Source organism: Trichomonas vaginalis, chromosome IV (genome assembly GCF_026262505.1).
Source record: "Trichomonas vaginalis G3 chromosome IV, whole genome shotgun sequence".
NCBI lineage: Eukaryota > Parabasalia > Trichomonadida > Trichomonadidae > Trichomonas > Trichomonas vaginalis.
The window spans coordinates 29190158-29205470 of NC_067206.1; the positions used below are offsets into that span (position 1 = coordinate 29190158).

General features: G+C 31.2%; 2 protein-coding genes and 1 non-coding gene across 3 annotated transcripts, besides 3 other annotated features; 1 reads left to right on the forward strand and 2 right to left on the reverse strand.

Moving 5' to 3' along the window:
- The first annotated feature begins 1305 nt into the window (after window positions 1-1305).
- Window positions 1306-1343: a terminal%2Cinverted (terminal inverted repeat of MuDR-5_TvMULE4 transposon ID:TVAGG3_0188980).
- Window positions 1306-2130: a mobile genetic element.
- Window positions 2099-2130: a terminal%2Cinverted (terminal inverted repeat of MuDR-5_TvMULE4 transposon ID:TVAGG3_0188980).
- A 10230-nt stretch (window positions 2131-12360) lies between these two features.
- TVAGG3_0188990 lies at window positions 12361-12432 on the forward strand. The gene has a single exon. It is a non-coding gene; the product is annotated as a tRNA-Ala (tRNA).
- A 93-nt stretch (window positions 12433-12525) lies between these two features.
- Window positions 12526-13833, reverse strand: TVAGG3_0189000 (protein disulfide isomerase family; the record flags this gene model as incomplete). Its single annotated transcript, XM_001306621.2, has 1 exon — window positions 12526-13797. One exon carries the CDS (start codon window positions 13795-13797, stop codon window positions 12526-12528), a length of 1272 nt encoding a protein of 423 aa, XP_001306622.1.
- Window positions 13834-13939: 106 nt separating this feature from the next.
- On the reverse strand, window positions 13940-15253 carry TVAGG3_0189010 (transcription-initiator DNA-binding domain ibd family; the record flags this gene model as incomplete). Its single annotated transcript, XM_001306622.1, has 1 exon — window positions 13940-15253. The coding sequence occupies one exon, from the start codon at window positions 15251-15253 to the stop codon at window positions 13940-13942; it is 1314 nt and encodes a 437-aa protein (XP_001306623.1).
- Between the last annotated feature and the right edge of the window lie 60 nt (window positions 15254-15313).

Here is a 15313-nt window from a genome sequence, read left to right on the forward strand (position 1 = left end):
CTAATAATAGAATTTACTTGTATAAAAATGTAATTAAAAAAAAGAAGAAATTATTCAATATTATGAGATAAATAAAAGATATGACCGAGATTATCTCAAAAACACGAGAAGTCATTACAGTATTTGCATGGTACTGTATTAATATATTTGAAGTTATATGATAAGTTTCCAAAAACAAGTATTGACGCCAATAATCTGTCAATCATTCACTTAAATTCAAAATGGTTATCATGAGCATCATGACTATACGAAATAAAGTTATAAACATACTGTAACTATTGACATATGCAAAAATTATCAATGATTATAGCGAGATTAAATATTTATTATGTCACTTTTTGAGTTCGCCGCATTCGAAAAAATCAGGCTGAGTTAGCGAATTTTCAGTAATTCGCCATTTGGCGAAACTGTTTTTAAATGCCAAACTTTGGCATTTCAAATAATAAATCTGAATAATATGAGTATGGAACGGGCAAGTTTAAACTTATGATCTTAACCACTTAAAGATATGAGCTCTCAATTTTCGACCCCCAATATACGTTTATTTTAGTTTCGGCATATTAACATGAAGCAAGAGCCAAACCCTTAAAGACGTGTCCTCTAGTTTTGCCAACTCTTTCATATATTGTAACTATTTTCAGGAAAAAACGCAAATTCAAAATTAGAAATTCACATTTAATCGAGTATAGTATTAAATTACTATCTTTCGTACACGGACTAAGCAACAACTCAAGGTGCATGCTCATTACAGACAAAATCCCCTCTAGGGCACTTAAATTGGGTGAGTTAGCACCAAACAAGCCATAAGTTAAAGATCTGAACTTGCTCCAGACAATGCATCACTTTAGTTATGAATGCACCAGAAATCCGTCCAAACTCATACATTTCTACGCTAATCACGATAATAAATATACTATTTTGTACTTTTTACAATAAATCTCTCTTTGTTACACTACAAAATCAATGTGCATTTCGTTGCACCAGTTTTGAATCTTGTTAAATAATGATTTTTGTTACTTTCATGATACAGTCCCATTTAGTAAACGGATTATTTACAAAATAAAAATAAAAAATATATTTTTTATTTACGATTTTTTATATTTGGATTTTTAAGGCATAATTTAGAAAATATTAATAATTTAATCGATTTGATATTAAGAAAGACATTTAAAATTCATAAAAGATCCAAATAATTTCATATCCAAAGTTATTAATATTTGAAGATTTGAGGAAAGAAAAGGAGAAATATTGCATATGAAATGTTTTCAAAAAATACATCAGAAATTGTAAAAGAATTTTAATAATGAGAAAGGGACAGACTAGCCCATTGTCACTTTTTAATTTAGCAAATGAACGCTTATGGAGTGGAGTTTTTGGGTAAATCTGATTTGCTTATAAATGGAATAAAATCAAAAGAAACCATATTGGCATTATATTATGCAAAAATAAATGATCTTACTTAGTACTTTTAAAGTTAATTTCAGAAAAAATTTGACACAATGGTATCCGGCACATACAAGTGGTGTACAACCAAAATATAAGTTGGTTTAAACATATATTGCTATATCTCATGATCTTACTTAGTACTTTTGTTAATTTCAGAAAAAATTTGACATGGTATCCGGCACATACAAGTGGTGTACAACCAAATCTTCGACTCGATGAACTTGTCATCGAGTTATATTCCAGTGTTGTTCCTTCATTCCTGATTAAGTTGCAAATTAAAGGTCTGGATTCAGAGAGAAGTGTTAAAGTTATCAAAAAAGTCACAAGAGATTTCGAAGAAATGACACAATTTAAAAAAGTCGAATGCATCAGTATGCTTGAAGCTGTTCAGAAAGGTCTGAAAAATGATACACTTGATCCCAACATTGTTTACTCAACATTAAAAATATTATTGCAAAGAAAACATTTGATTTAATAAACATTTAATTTATTATAATTAATTTTTTATTACAGTATAGTAAAAAATGCTATAAATAAATTATTATATTTTATTAAAATGTGACTTTTAATAGTAAGTGAATAAAATAAATCAGGAATTGGGAAAGAAATAAGGTTAATTAAAAATAATGAAATTACAAGTTTAAGGTTAATGAAAGTGACAATGGGCGAGTTTGTCCCCCACTCATTTGAAGATTTGAGGAAAGAAAAGGAGAAATATTGCATATGAAATGTTTTCAAAAAATACATCAGAAATTGTAAAAGAATTTTAATAATTAATAAGATTTGGATGGGTTAAAATTTGTGATGAAACCACCCGATGCTAATTCACGCCACACATACACAGAAGCATTCTATCACGCAACCACCCGATGCTAACTCACGCCACACATACACAGAAGCATTCTATCACGCAACCACCCGATGCTAACTCACGCCACACATACACAGAAGCATTCTATCACGCAACCACCCGATGCTAACTCACGCCACACATACACAGAAGCATTCTATCACGCAACCACCCGATGCTAACTCATGCCACACATACACAGAAGCATTCTATCACGCAACCACCCGATGCTAACTCATGCCACACATACACAGAAGCATTCTATCACGCAACCACCCGATGCTAACTCACGCCACACATACACAGAAGCATTCTATCACGCAACCACCCGATGCTAACTCACGCCACACATACACAGAAGCATTCTATCACGCAACCACCCGATGCTAACTCACGCCACACATACACAGAAGCATTCTATCACGCAACCACCCGATGCTAACTCACGCCACACATACACAGAAGCATTCTATCACGCAACCACCCGATGCTAACTCACGCCACACATACACAGAAGCATTCTATCACGCAACCACCCGATGCTAACTCACGCCACACATACACAGAAGCATTCTATCACGCAACCACCCGATGCTAACTCACGCCACACATACACAGAAGCATTCTATCACGCAACCACCCGATGCTAACTCACGCCACACATACACAGAAGCATTCTATCACGAATCCACCCAATTTGACATTAATTTTTATTAATCTTATTTTCATTACTATATGCAACCAACCAATTTGACATTAATTTTTATTAATATATTTCATTACTATATGCAGCCACCCAATTTGACATTAATTTTCATAAATATATTTATCAAACTTCTATGCACCCAACGAATTTTCAAATTCCTATCAACCACTTCTTTATTTTTATATTTTACAATTCTTTTATATACAAATTTAATACAAAGTTTTTATTCACTCATCATCTTTACTTCTTTATTATCTTCAATCTCATTCTAGCAGCTCTCGCATCTTTTACTTCCTTCATTAATTCAGGCAAGTATTTTTCCAACCAAATTTCTGGTTTATTTTGTAATGCAGATTCATAATTTTTTGATTGTTTTTCCAGAGAATTGATTAAATCTTTGGCATCTTGGAACGTTTCACGATTATAAACCAGTTTTACGACTAAAACTGCTTTATTTTTATCGTCAATATCAATAAATTCTGCGTATTTTGATATTTCGATCGGCGAACTCTTTTCTTTGTGATCCACGAGTTCATCCTGATCACCTACATTTTTATCGATTGGAAATTCTATGATTTCACCTACGTTTTCTCCTATTTTCATAACATGTATGCCTGCAGATGGAACATGACTCTTATTCATAAAGAAATCCTTGCAATATTTACAAGGATTCTTATCAGTATTAATATCATTATAGGAGAATCCGCAATGTATGCATTTTTCGTTTAACAAGTCATTCTTCTCGCGTTTTTGCTTATTAATGGGATCAATTGATTCATTAATCCTAATGATAGTATCATTCAGAATGAATTTGATGAAAGTAGAAAAGTTTCTTGCTTTTTTTGCAAGTTCGTTAATGTGTCTATGCTTACCCTCTGCACTATTATTAGTGCTTATAGGTGGAATGCGGTGGTATGCTGCTAAATGCTCTTGATCTTTATATATCTGCTTCCATTTTTCCAGCTGCTCATCTGATATATTCTTTGTAGCATACATTTTCTGAACCGATGGATCAAAACATTTGTAATTGTCCTCAAAATCTTGGGCCGATTTTGATAATAATACTATCAGAGCAAAAACATGTAGTAAAGTATTATTGCCCATGGTTCCGAGATAGTGCCTAATACAGATATAATTTTGGAAATGATTCGTATTCAAAAATTTTAAAACTCCAGTACCTAAATCGCTCATCCATTTGATTCTTGAAAAGTGCTCCATAATGTTTAATGATTTAAATTCAATATTCATGGCTGTAAGCCACCGTTGATAAGCAGCGGATGATTCGCTGCGCCCTATGTATATCCTAGAGGGTAACCTCGCATATAGTAATTACCACGAGGAAAAATAAATATATATTTCGGCCATGAAAAAGTAGCATCTAAGTGAATTAAATTACACTCCAACGCCAAATTTCCTGATTCGCTTGGAATATATATAAGAAATTCTATAGGATTTCCATTGACGAATAAACTATCACTTCTTATCGTTGTGCTATAATGTACATAAAATTTCCCGGATATGAAGTTAAGATATCACCAATCTCATTATCATGCTTTATTTTTTCCTGTATTTCATCTTGCAGAGGATGTCCTGCGAGATCAACTTTCGTTATTTGAATGTACCATTTTAACCTCCCTGAAAACTCTTTGGGTAATTTTATGTTTTTCATGTTTTTTGGTACAGTAATCATCCACAACGTATCTGATACTTTTGAATATTCAAAGGATACGATTTTGTCATACAATGTGATCTTAAAGTAATAATAATTATCTGTAGAAATTTTTAAAGGGAATAATCTTCGTTTTGAAGTAGAAAATAATTTAAGTTTACAGATCGATCAGAACTTATATTGGAAAGGCCCAAATGAATAAATGCTGGCATTTGTTCCAAAAACTTCAATGTTTGTTCATAAGTTAACAAATTGATATGAATACCAGGGCTTATTAGAATTAATTGCATTGATTTGAGTTTTTCAATATCAGTATTTTTAGAGCATTCAATACAAATATGGCAACCATCTATTGTAATTGGAGACCGATCAACTGGAATTTTTTCTATGGATTCATGAAATTGTTTGATCGCTGTAAATTTAATACCCATGATTTGTTCAAAATCTGCTTGAATTTTTTTGTCAGCTTTCAAACAAGCTTTTGCTAAAATTTCCAGAAGGTCATTGTTTTTTATTTGATTCAAAACATTAAAGTTCTTGTACATAAAATCATTATTTTGAATTAGGGCCTCATGGAAGATTAAATGAATCTTTAAACGAATAACTTTGCTTTCATTCAAATTCATTACTGATATAATATTATTTGTTGAAACAATCGAAGAGAGTAATGGATTTCTAAATGTAGAAAATAACTCTGAGATATTGTATGCAAAAGATAAAACATACTTGATTTGGTTTGTAAATTGATAAGTCTGCAAATTGAATGAAAAAACCAGAATTTTCGAAAAAGTGACACCAACTATTAAAGTTATTTTATTACTAGATTTATTTACAAATTATAAGATAATATCATTAACAAAATATATTTTTAATATAAATAAAAAACTTTTTTATACAAAAAATTACAATCAATCGATAAATATTATAAAACATTTATTCCAAAAAGATTAAGTAATAGGTGGGATCCTGCATATAATATAATTTTATGTCATAAAGCTTACAAATTTTAGATGGACCACAGTGAGAATGTGAGTGGTTAATTTAAAGGTGGTCTGATAAAGATATCGAAGCTTACTCAACACAGCATGAAGCAGTTTCTAATACACAATCTTACTAGTGGTGTTTCGGTCGCCAGCGCTCTCATAGGGGTGCTGATTTCAAAACCACTACTTCAAATTATTCAACAATACTCAATGCAGCATGAAGCAGCTACTACTGCTGTATCTTACTGGTAGCGTTTTGGTCGTTGGCTCTTGCACAGTCTCTCAGATTTTTCAAAATTTTTTTTCAACACTATCTTGTTTCGCTCTCAGAAAGCTATCCTACAAAGACATCGAAGCTTACTCAACACAGCATGAAGCAGTTTCTAATACACAATCTTACTAGTGGTGTTTCGGTCGCCAGCGCTCTCATAGGGGTGCTGATTTCAAAAACCACTACTTCAAATTATTCAACAATACTCAATGCAGCATGAAGCAGCTACTACTGCTGTATCTTACTGGTAGCGTTTTGGTCGTTGGCTCTTGCACAGTCTCTCAGATTTTCAAAATTTTTTTTCAACACTATCTTGTTTCGCTCTCAGAAAGCTATCCTACAAAGACATCGAAGCTTACTCAACACAGCATGAAGCAGTTTCTAATACACAATCTTACTAGTGGTGTTTCGGTCGCCAGCGCTCTCATAGGGGTGCTGATTTCAAAAACCACTACTTCAAATTATTCAACAATACTCAATGCAGCATGAAGCAGCTACTACTGCTGTATCTTACTGGTAGCGTTTTGGTCGTTGGCTCTTGCACAGTCTCTCAGATTTTCAAAATTTTTTTTTCAACACTATCTTGTTTCGCTCTCAGAAAGCTATCCTACAAAGACATCGAAGCTTACTCAACACAGCATGAAGCAGTTTCTAATACACAATCTTACTAGTGTGTTTCGGTCGCCAGCGCTCTCATAGGGGTGCTGATTTCAAAAACCACTACTTCAAATTATTCAACAATACTCAATGCAGCATGAAGCAGCTACTAATAAATATATACATATATAAATATATACATATAAAATATATACATATATAAATATATACATATATAAATATATACATATATAAATATATACATATATAAATATATACATATAAAATATATACATATATAATATAACAATATAAATATACATATATAAATATATACATATATAAATATATACATATATAAATATATACATATATAAATATATACATATATAAATATATACATATAAATATATACATATATAAATATATACATATATAAATATATACATATATAAATATATACATATATAAATATATACATATATAAATATATAAATAACAAAATATAATCAAAAAATAGTGTTTGGAAATTTAAGGTTAAGTGTCACTTTTTCTACTGTCACTTTTTCGTAAATTCTACCACACTCGAAAATAACTCTGAGATATTGTATGCAAAAGATAAAACATACTTGATTTGGTTTGTAAATTGATAAGTCTGCAAATTGAATTTATCATTCATTTTGAAAATTGTTTCGTTTGGGCTTGACATTATCAATGCTTTCATGATTGGTGTAACATTATCTATATTACACGAATTTAAAATATTAATTGATTCAAATTTAACTGCTAGTTCATAGAAAGAATATTTACTATTATCCAATATAGATCTGATACGTATTTGATAATATTCTTCACCATTTTGATTTGTTTGATCTGAAATTAAAACATTAATAAAATCTTCGATTGTTAAATCACATGATTTTCCTGAAAAAGCAAAAATATTCGAATATCTTTTATCGCCATTAATTATTGCTTGTATTAATGGTTTAGAAATTCCTGCTTTTGAGTATAATTCCTGGTCAAATGAAAAATTTTGTAAGAAACCTATAACCTGTGCATAAAATTTGAGGCGGGCAATTATAAATGCTTCTAAAAATTTAAGAATATATTGTTCCCCTAGACGAGGGATTTTGATTTTAATTTGACTGAGATCTGTTTGCAAATATTTTTCACTTATAATAATATTTACCATTTCTGTAAAAGCTTCAGCGGATTTCTGAAATTTAGGTGTTGTTTCATATGTTTGAAGATACTTTACTTCATCGCTATTCGAGATAAAACGCTCTTTGAGTTCCTCCAAATAACAAATGATAGATTTATTTTCAAATCCAAATAATTTATGTCCAAAATTATATACATTCTTAATATTTCTGTTTAATTCTTTGATTTTTGAAACGATTTGTCCCCAAGGATATGATGGTGAATCTCCGACATATGCATTTGATAATGAATCCAAAACAGTGAATTTAGGTTTACCATCTTGATAAGTTATTTTATTTGTATACCATTCTTTTTGATAGGGTTTATTGGAAGAATAATATAAAATTTTTGAAATATACCCATCTGGATAAATTGTTGAATCAGAATTTACACTATTACATCTAATAGAACCCAACTGAATTAAAATCAAATCATCCGAAACATTTAATGGTAGATGAAGATGGTTTAGCATTAAAAAAATTGTCACTTTTTTAAAATTTCGGATTTTTAAGAGTATGTTGAAAATTAAACATACTCTTAATATATGTTAATAATTATCATTTGATAAAATTATTTAAATAGTAATCAAAATATTGTTATAAATATTAATGGAGTTGAAAAATTATGATCATAAAAGTAAGATGTTAGCATCTAGCCTCAGTAGATACTAAGTCATATCAGAATAGACACATATTCATCCTCAATTGACTCTTACTCATCTTCAATTGATTCTCACAAATAATCAATTGATCCTCACTACTGATCAATTGATTCTCACAAATAATCAATTGATTCGCATTAATTATCAATAGATTCTCACTAAGAATCAATTGATTCTCAGTCACCCTAAATTGATTCTCACTACTTATTAATTGATTCTTACTCATCCTTAATTGATTCTCGCTAAGAATCAAGTGATTCTCACTCTTCCTCAATTTCTTCTTAGTATTATTCAATTGATTCTCACTGATGTTCAGTTGAATCTCACTAATAATCAAATGATTCTCACTCATCCTCAATTGATTGTCACTTATTCACAATTTATTCTTAAACAACCTTAATTAACTCCCAGTATTCTTCAATTGATTCTCACTAATTATAATTTGATTCTCAGTCATCCTCAATTTATTCTAACTCAATAAGAATATGAATATGAAAATGGATTGGAATAGGTGATAATTAAAATATATTGATATGAATTTGTGAGAGTGTCTTTAATAAAGAAAAATTTGTCAAAGAACAATAATGTCAAATTGGGTGGGAGCATATAGTAATGAAATATTTATTGATAAATATTAATGTCATAATAATTGAGAGCATGTAGTAATGAAAAATTAATTGATAAATAATATTATTAAATAGGGTGATTGCATTGATCAATACATATATATGAATGAATTTCGATGTCAAACCGTCAGTCATATTGTTAGTCAAAACGTCAGTTATATTCTCATTCATACACTCACTCAAACCGTCAGTCATATTGTCAGTCAAACTCTCAGTCATATTGTCACTCAAACTGTCAGCCAATTGTCAGCTAAACTCTAAGTCATATTCTAACTAAAGCCGTCACTCATATTGTCAGTCAAAACGTCAGTCATGTTGTCACTCAAACTGTCAGTCTTATTCTCACTAAAACCATCAGTCATACACTCTCTTAAACTATGAGTCATATTGTCACCCAAACTCTCAGTTATATTCTAAATAAAACCGTAAGTCATAGAGGCTGTCAAACCGTCAGTCATATTCTAACTAAAAAGCTAATTCATAGTGTGTGTCAAACCGTCAGTCATATTGTCACTCAAATTGTCAGTCTTATTCTAACTAAAAAGCTAATTCATAGTGTCTGTCAAACCGAAGTCATATTGTCACTCAAATTGTCAGTCATACACTCACTCAAATCAACAGTCATATTGTCACCCACACTCTCAGTCATATTCTAAATAAAACCGTAAGTCATAGAGGCTGTCAAACCGTCAGTCATATTGTCACTCAAACTGTCAGTCTTATTCTAACTAAAAAGCTAATTCATAGTGTCTGTCAAACCGAAGTCATATTATCACTCAAATTGTCGGTCATACACTCACTCAAATCAATAGTCATATTGTCACCCAAACTGTCAGTCTTATTCTCGCTAAAACCATCAGTCATACACTCTCTTAAACTATGAGTCATATTGTCACCCAAACTCTCAGTTATATTCTAAATAAAACCGTAAGTCATAGAGGCTGTCAAACCGTCAGTCATATTCTAACTAAAAAGCTAATTCATAGTGTCTGTCAAACCACAGTCATATTGTCACTCAAATTGTCAGTCATACACTCACTCAAATCAGCAGTCATATTGTCGCTCACACTCTCAGTCATATTGTCAGTCAAACCGTCAGTCATATAGTCAGTCAAACTGTCAGTCTTATTCTCACTAAAACCATCAGTCATACACTCTCTTAAACTATGAGTCATATTGTCATCCAAATTGTCAATCATACACTCATTCAAATCAACAGTCATATTGTCAGTCAAACCACAGTCATATTGTCAGTCAAACTATCAGTCATATTCTAACTAAAACCGTAAGTCATAGTGTGTGTCAAACCGAAGTCATATTGTCAGTCAAACTATCAGTCTTATTCTAACTAGAAAGCTAATTCATAGTGTCTGTCAAACCGAAGTCATATTGTCAGTCAAACTGTCAGTCTTACTCTCAATAAAAAGCTAATTCATAGTGTCTGTCAAACCGAAGTCATATTGTCAGTCAAACTGTCAGTCTTATTCTCACTAAAACCATCAGTCATACACTCTCTTAAACTATGAGTCATATTGTCACCCGAACTCTCAATCATACACTCACTCAAATCAACAGTCATATTGTCAGTCAAACTATCAGTCATATTCTAACTAAAACCGTAAGTCATAGTGTGTGTCAAACCGAAGTCATATTGTCAGTCAAACTATCAGTCTTATTCTAACTAGAAAGCTAATTCATAGTGTCTGTCAAACCGAAGTCATATTGTCAGTCAAACTGTCAGTCTTACTCTCAATAAAAAGCTAATTCATAGTGTCTGTCAAACCGAAGTCATATTGTCAGTCAAACTGTCAGTCTTATTCTAACTAAAACCGTAAGTCATAGTGTGTGTCAAACCGTCAGTCATATTCTCAGTCATACTGTAGTTCATACTATCACCCAAACTGTTGTTTATACTGTCACTCAAACTCTAAGTCATATTGTCAGTCAAACTGTGAGTCATATTCTCTCTCAAACCTTGAGTTATACTGACAACCAAACCCTCATTCAAAATGTCACTCAAACTGTCAGTTATATTCCTAGACACATTCAAACTTTCAGACATATTGTCAGCCAGATACTCAGTTATAGAGTCACTTTTTTGTCATTAATGAATTCAGTTATAGATTCAAACATACATTCGGTCCAATATTGGATCATGCAGTTAATTCTACATTTTTTAACTTGTAAGTCATTATTTATGAAAATATTTAAAATAGTGTAATTGCACAATGATGTGCAGTATTATCTTTAATATTAATATTGTAATATGCAATGTTATATTCTAATTTGAATGTTCCTTTTTAACCTCATGATTTCTTCTCACTGATCTGCCTTTTTATGCAGCATTTTGTATTTAATCTCTCTTATCCATTAGATTCTCTATGCTTTCCATCTTTCTAAACCAGATTCCATTGTTAATTCTTAAATTAACACAAATCTTAAATTTCATATTAGTCATTGATCTGAAGTTATTGAAACATCTGACGTCTTTAGATTATCTTATCTAATATTAAAATGATTGATCTATTTACATTTTTAAAATAGTCCTAAAAAGTCTCAATATTTATAAAAGCATAATAAAATTAAATTTTTTAATATCATTTTGTAAATTATTCGTTTACTTTATGGCATAGTCTTGAAAAAGTATCAAAAAACATTATCTTAATGGTTTCTAAAGAGGTTAAGTAGCATACACACAGATATGCTAATGTGGTAAAAAGAGATTTATTGCAAAAAGTCCAAAATAGTATATTTATTATCAAGATTCGCGTGGAAACGTACGAGTTTGGGACGAATAACTAACATTCTTAAACATTTAGTAATACTCTGATAAGTACAAGTCCTTAGATGCGACATATGGCTTCTTTTGTTCTAACTTACCAAATTCAAGAACTCAAGTTGGCAGTAACTCTGTACTAAACATACTCTAAGAGCTTGTCATTATTCCGTGTATGACAAATCATACTTTAATGTTTTACTCGTTGAACAAAGAATGCTTGATTTTGAAATCGAATGTTTTTGCTTAAATAGTTCCAGATTCTTGAACTCGGGACGGAATTAGAGGACACGTCTTTGCTGGTTAGTCGCGTGCTTGATGACAATATGCTACAATTATAATAAACGTACAAAAGGGACGAAAATTGAGAGCTTGTAACTTTCAACCTGATCTTAACTGTTTTATAATTTAGTGAATATTAGTGCAGAGGACACAATATACGATCAGTATTCCATAATAAAGCAGAAATTAAGCTAAGATATTTCAGAATTTATCACCTGAATATCTATTAAATTTGTTATAGAAAAATAGCATTTTGGTTATCATTAGTAATTCGATTAACAATCTAATGTTATGGGTATGTGGCTCAGTGGTAGAGTGGAGCTTTCGCATAGCCCAGGCCGGGGGTTCGATTCCCTCCATATCCATTTTTTTAAAAAATTATAAGTTCGAAGAAATAAGGAAACAATTTAAAATTGTGGAAAAAAGGAAATTATTGAGATAATCTTATATGTTTTTACTTACAATTCATCATACTTTTGGTCATTATAAAACTTCATTAAGTTTTCAATATTGATTTCTTCGTTCATCAAAACGGGATCATTTCGACCCATTTTGAAATATGCAACTTTAGGTGCATCGCTTTCCGAAACATGCAGCCCACCTTCAACTGCGTTCTGTTCCACATCAATGAAACCAATTTTGCATTTCTTTCCTATCTTGTTTGCAAACGCAACATAGTAATCGAATAATCTTCGGCAAACTTGATTATCTTTCGCATAATACATGATTACATCTGAAATTGAAGTATTCAAGAATTCTTTATATGTAGTACCAACAACTTTAGTTAGACTGCTACCAAAAGTTCTTGGTGCATATTCTGATTTATACGTTTTCGTAGCATTCTTCGAAATTACAGCTTCAATAAATTTTTCTGCTGTTACTTCCCATTTTTTAATTTCAAAGTACTGGTTCCGAATATCGTCTCCAATAAAATCTTCTGAATTAAAGAAGTAACCCCCGCTGATATTGAGAATGAGGATTCTTGCATTGTAAGTAAATGGTGGATAAAGGTGGGTGAATTGACCTATTTTTGTAATATCATCACCTTGAGCAAAAGAGTATTCGAACTGATAATACTTTTCTGAAAGGTCTGCCATAAATTCTGTATGATTTCGATGTATATTTTCACGTAGAAGGAGAAAGATAAGTTTGCTACTATTTTTCATCTGATCAAACGTCAAAAAATCAAATTTCGGTTTGAAAACATTGTTTATGCTTTCGTTTGAAGCATCAAAAGATATAATTTCGTCATCTATTTTATGATACACGCCATATTGACCTTTATTTAAGCCGAAACTTTCGAGAACAATATCTGTGGCAAAAACGTAGCCACAAAATGATTTATATGATGTATGACTGAATGCCAAATCTATAATCTTAGTAGAATCTGAAAGTGGTCCAACTATTGTAAAGTCGGTTTGGCCAAAATAACTTAATACTTCGTTTCTTGTTTTTAGTTCTGTAATATTTGATTTTAATGCTAAATTCATACATGATAGCATAATTTGTTCGCCAAAAACAGGTGAATATGTAACAAGTAAGTTATTAAAAGAATAAAATTCGAGAGTTGGTAAACAATTGTCAAAAACTACAACGAATTTGATTGATGAATCAAAAAGAGATTGCGATTCCATGAAAGGTTGAAAAGATGCTGTATTATACTGCGAGCATCTATAAACGACTACCATTTTGTTATCTGCACATAGTTTTTTAACTTCTTCGTCTTTCATTATAAGTACTTTTGGTATCTTAATATCATCTTCAATAATCTTAAGCGATAAGATGAGTAATGGAAACATTTTAGATTTCTACCGGAAATATAAAAAAAAATGAAGGGGGTATTTAGTTTAAAAATATAGTTATAAAAAATATTTAGTTAGATGTACAAACATTAAAACATTTCTCTAAGAGTTCCGGAAGTGATTTGAAAGACTCCCCACTATCAATAAGGGTAAATGCGTTATTGGTGTCAATTGGAGAGAAAATGATATGTTTAAACTCTATTTTTCCCGTTGACGGAATGAGCTTGCAAAATGAAAAGGCATTAAGTGTTGAAGAAAGCTTGACAGCCCAAGTATGATAGGCAGACTGTTCAAGATATGTTTTAACCATTTCAGTTCCTGGGAAAAACCAACGACGAAATGAGCTGCATGAAGATCCTTGGGACTGTTGTGATATAAAGTTTGTTGCATCAATGTCAGTTAATTGATCAGAAAAATGTGAAACTTGGAGTAAATTTTGGAAAGAATTAGAAATCTGTCCAAATCGAAGGAAAAACTTGTAGTAAACAGGAAATGTTACTTGCCTATCTTGTTGAGTAAAACTGGAAACAGAATTTTCAAGGAGAAACTGTATATTAAGTTCAATACCTTCTTTTTCACTTGAAGATGATTTTTGCAGGTTGGAGTTATCATAATAATCAGCAGCAAGTTCTAATATTCGCTGATGGTCAACATTATCACCATAAGGAGATATAACATGCCAATCTTTGATTGCTTGATCAAGATATGCCAATTTTTCTATATCTGTTGCCTTGATCTTTCTTTGAATTTCTTCAATATCACTTTTGAAATTTTCTGCAATGGGATCCTCATGAATTTTCTCGGGTAGTGGTTGTACAGGAGATGATGTTGTTGGAGCAATCATATCAGAAACTGCAGATTCGTCATCTAATTTTTGTGGCTTTGGAAGCAAATCCATCTCATCTTCTGTTGTATTAATATTGAACAAGTTAGAGTAGTGGCGCCTCATTTTCCAGTCTTTTTCTGGAGAATCATTTCCAACAATGTTAAAACCATCGTTTCGCAAGTTTCTATTGATTGTATTTTTTTTCTTTTTACAAAATTCTGCTAGAAGGCCAGTGTTACACATAAAATTCATGCTATCATGCCAGTAGAGTCCAAAGTGTTTGCCATCGGCTTGGTGAGTTCGTGAATAATTCAGCATCATCCAAATTTTATGTTTGAATAGTAATTTTTTATTAGATGTAATTCTTTTACGTAACTCTTCTAACGATAGTGAATATTCGGAATTTGAAGTACTTGAATTATTTATGCTTTGACCATAAGACATTTGTCGAAGAGCATCCTCTGGAGTTGACCCGATATTAATTGGGGAATGCACAAACTCAGATCCGATATCTAAATTTTCATGATCAAGTTGATCACAATATTCCCCATCTTCCATCAATCAACTGATAAAATAAAATATCCATAAAATAATTATTTATATAACATAAAAAGTATG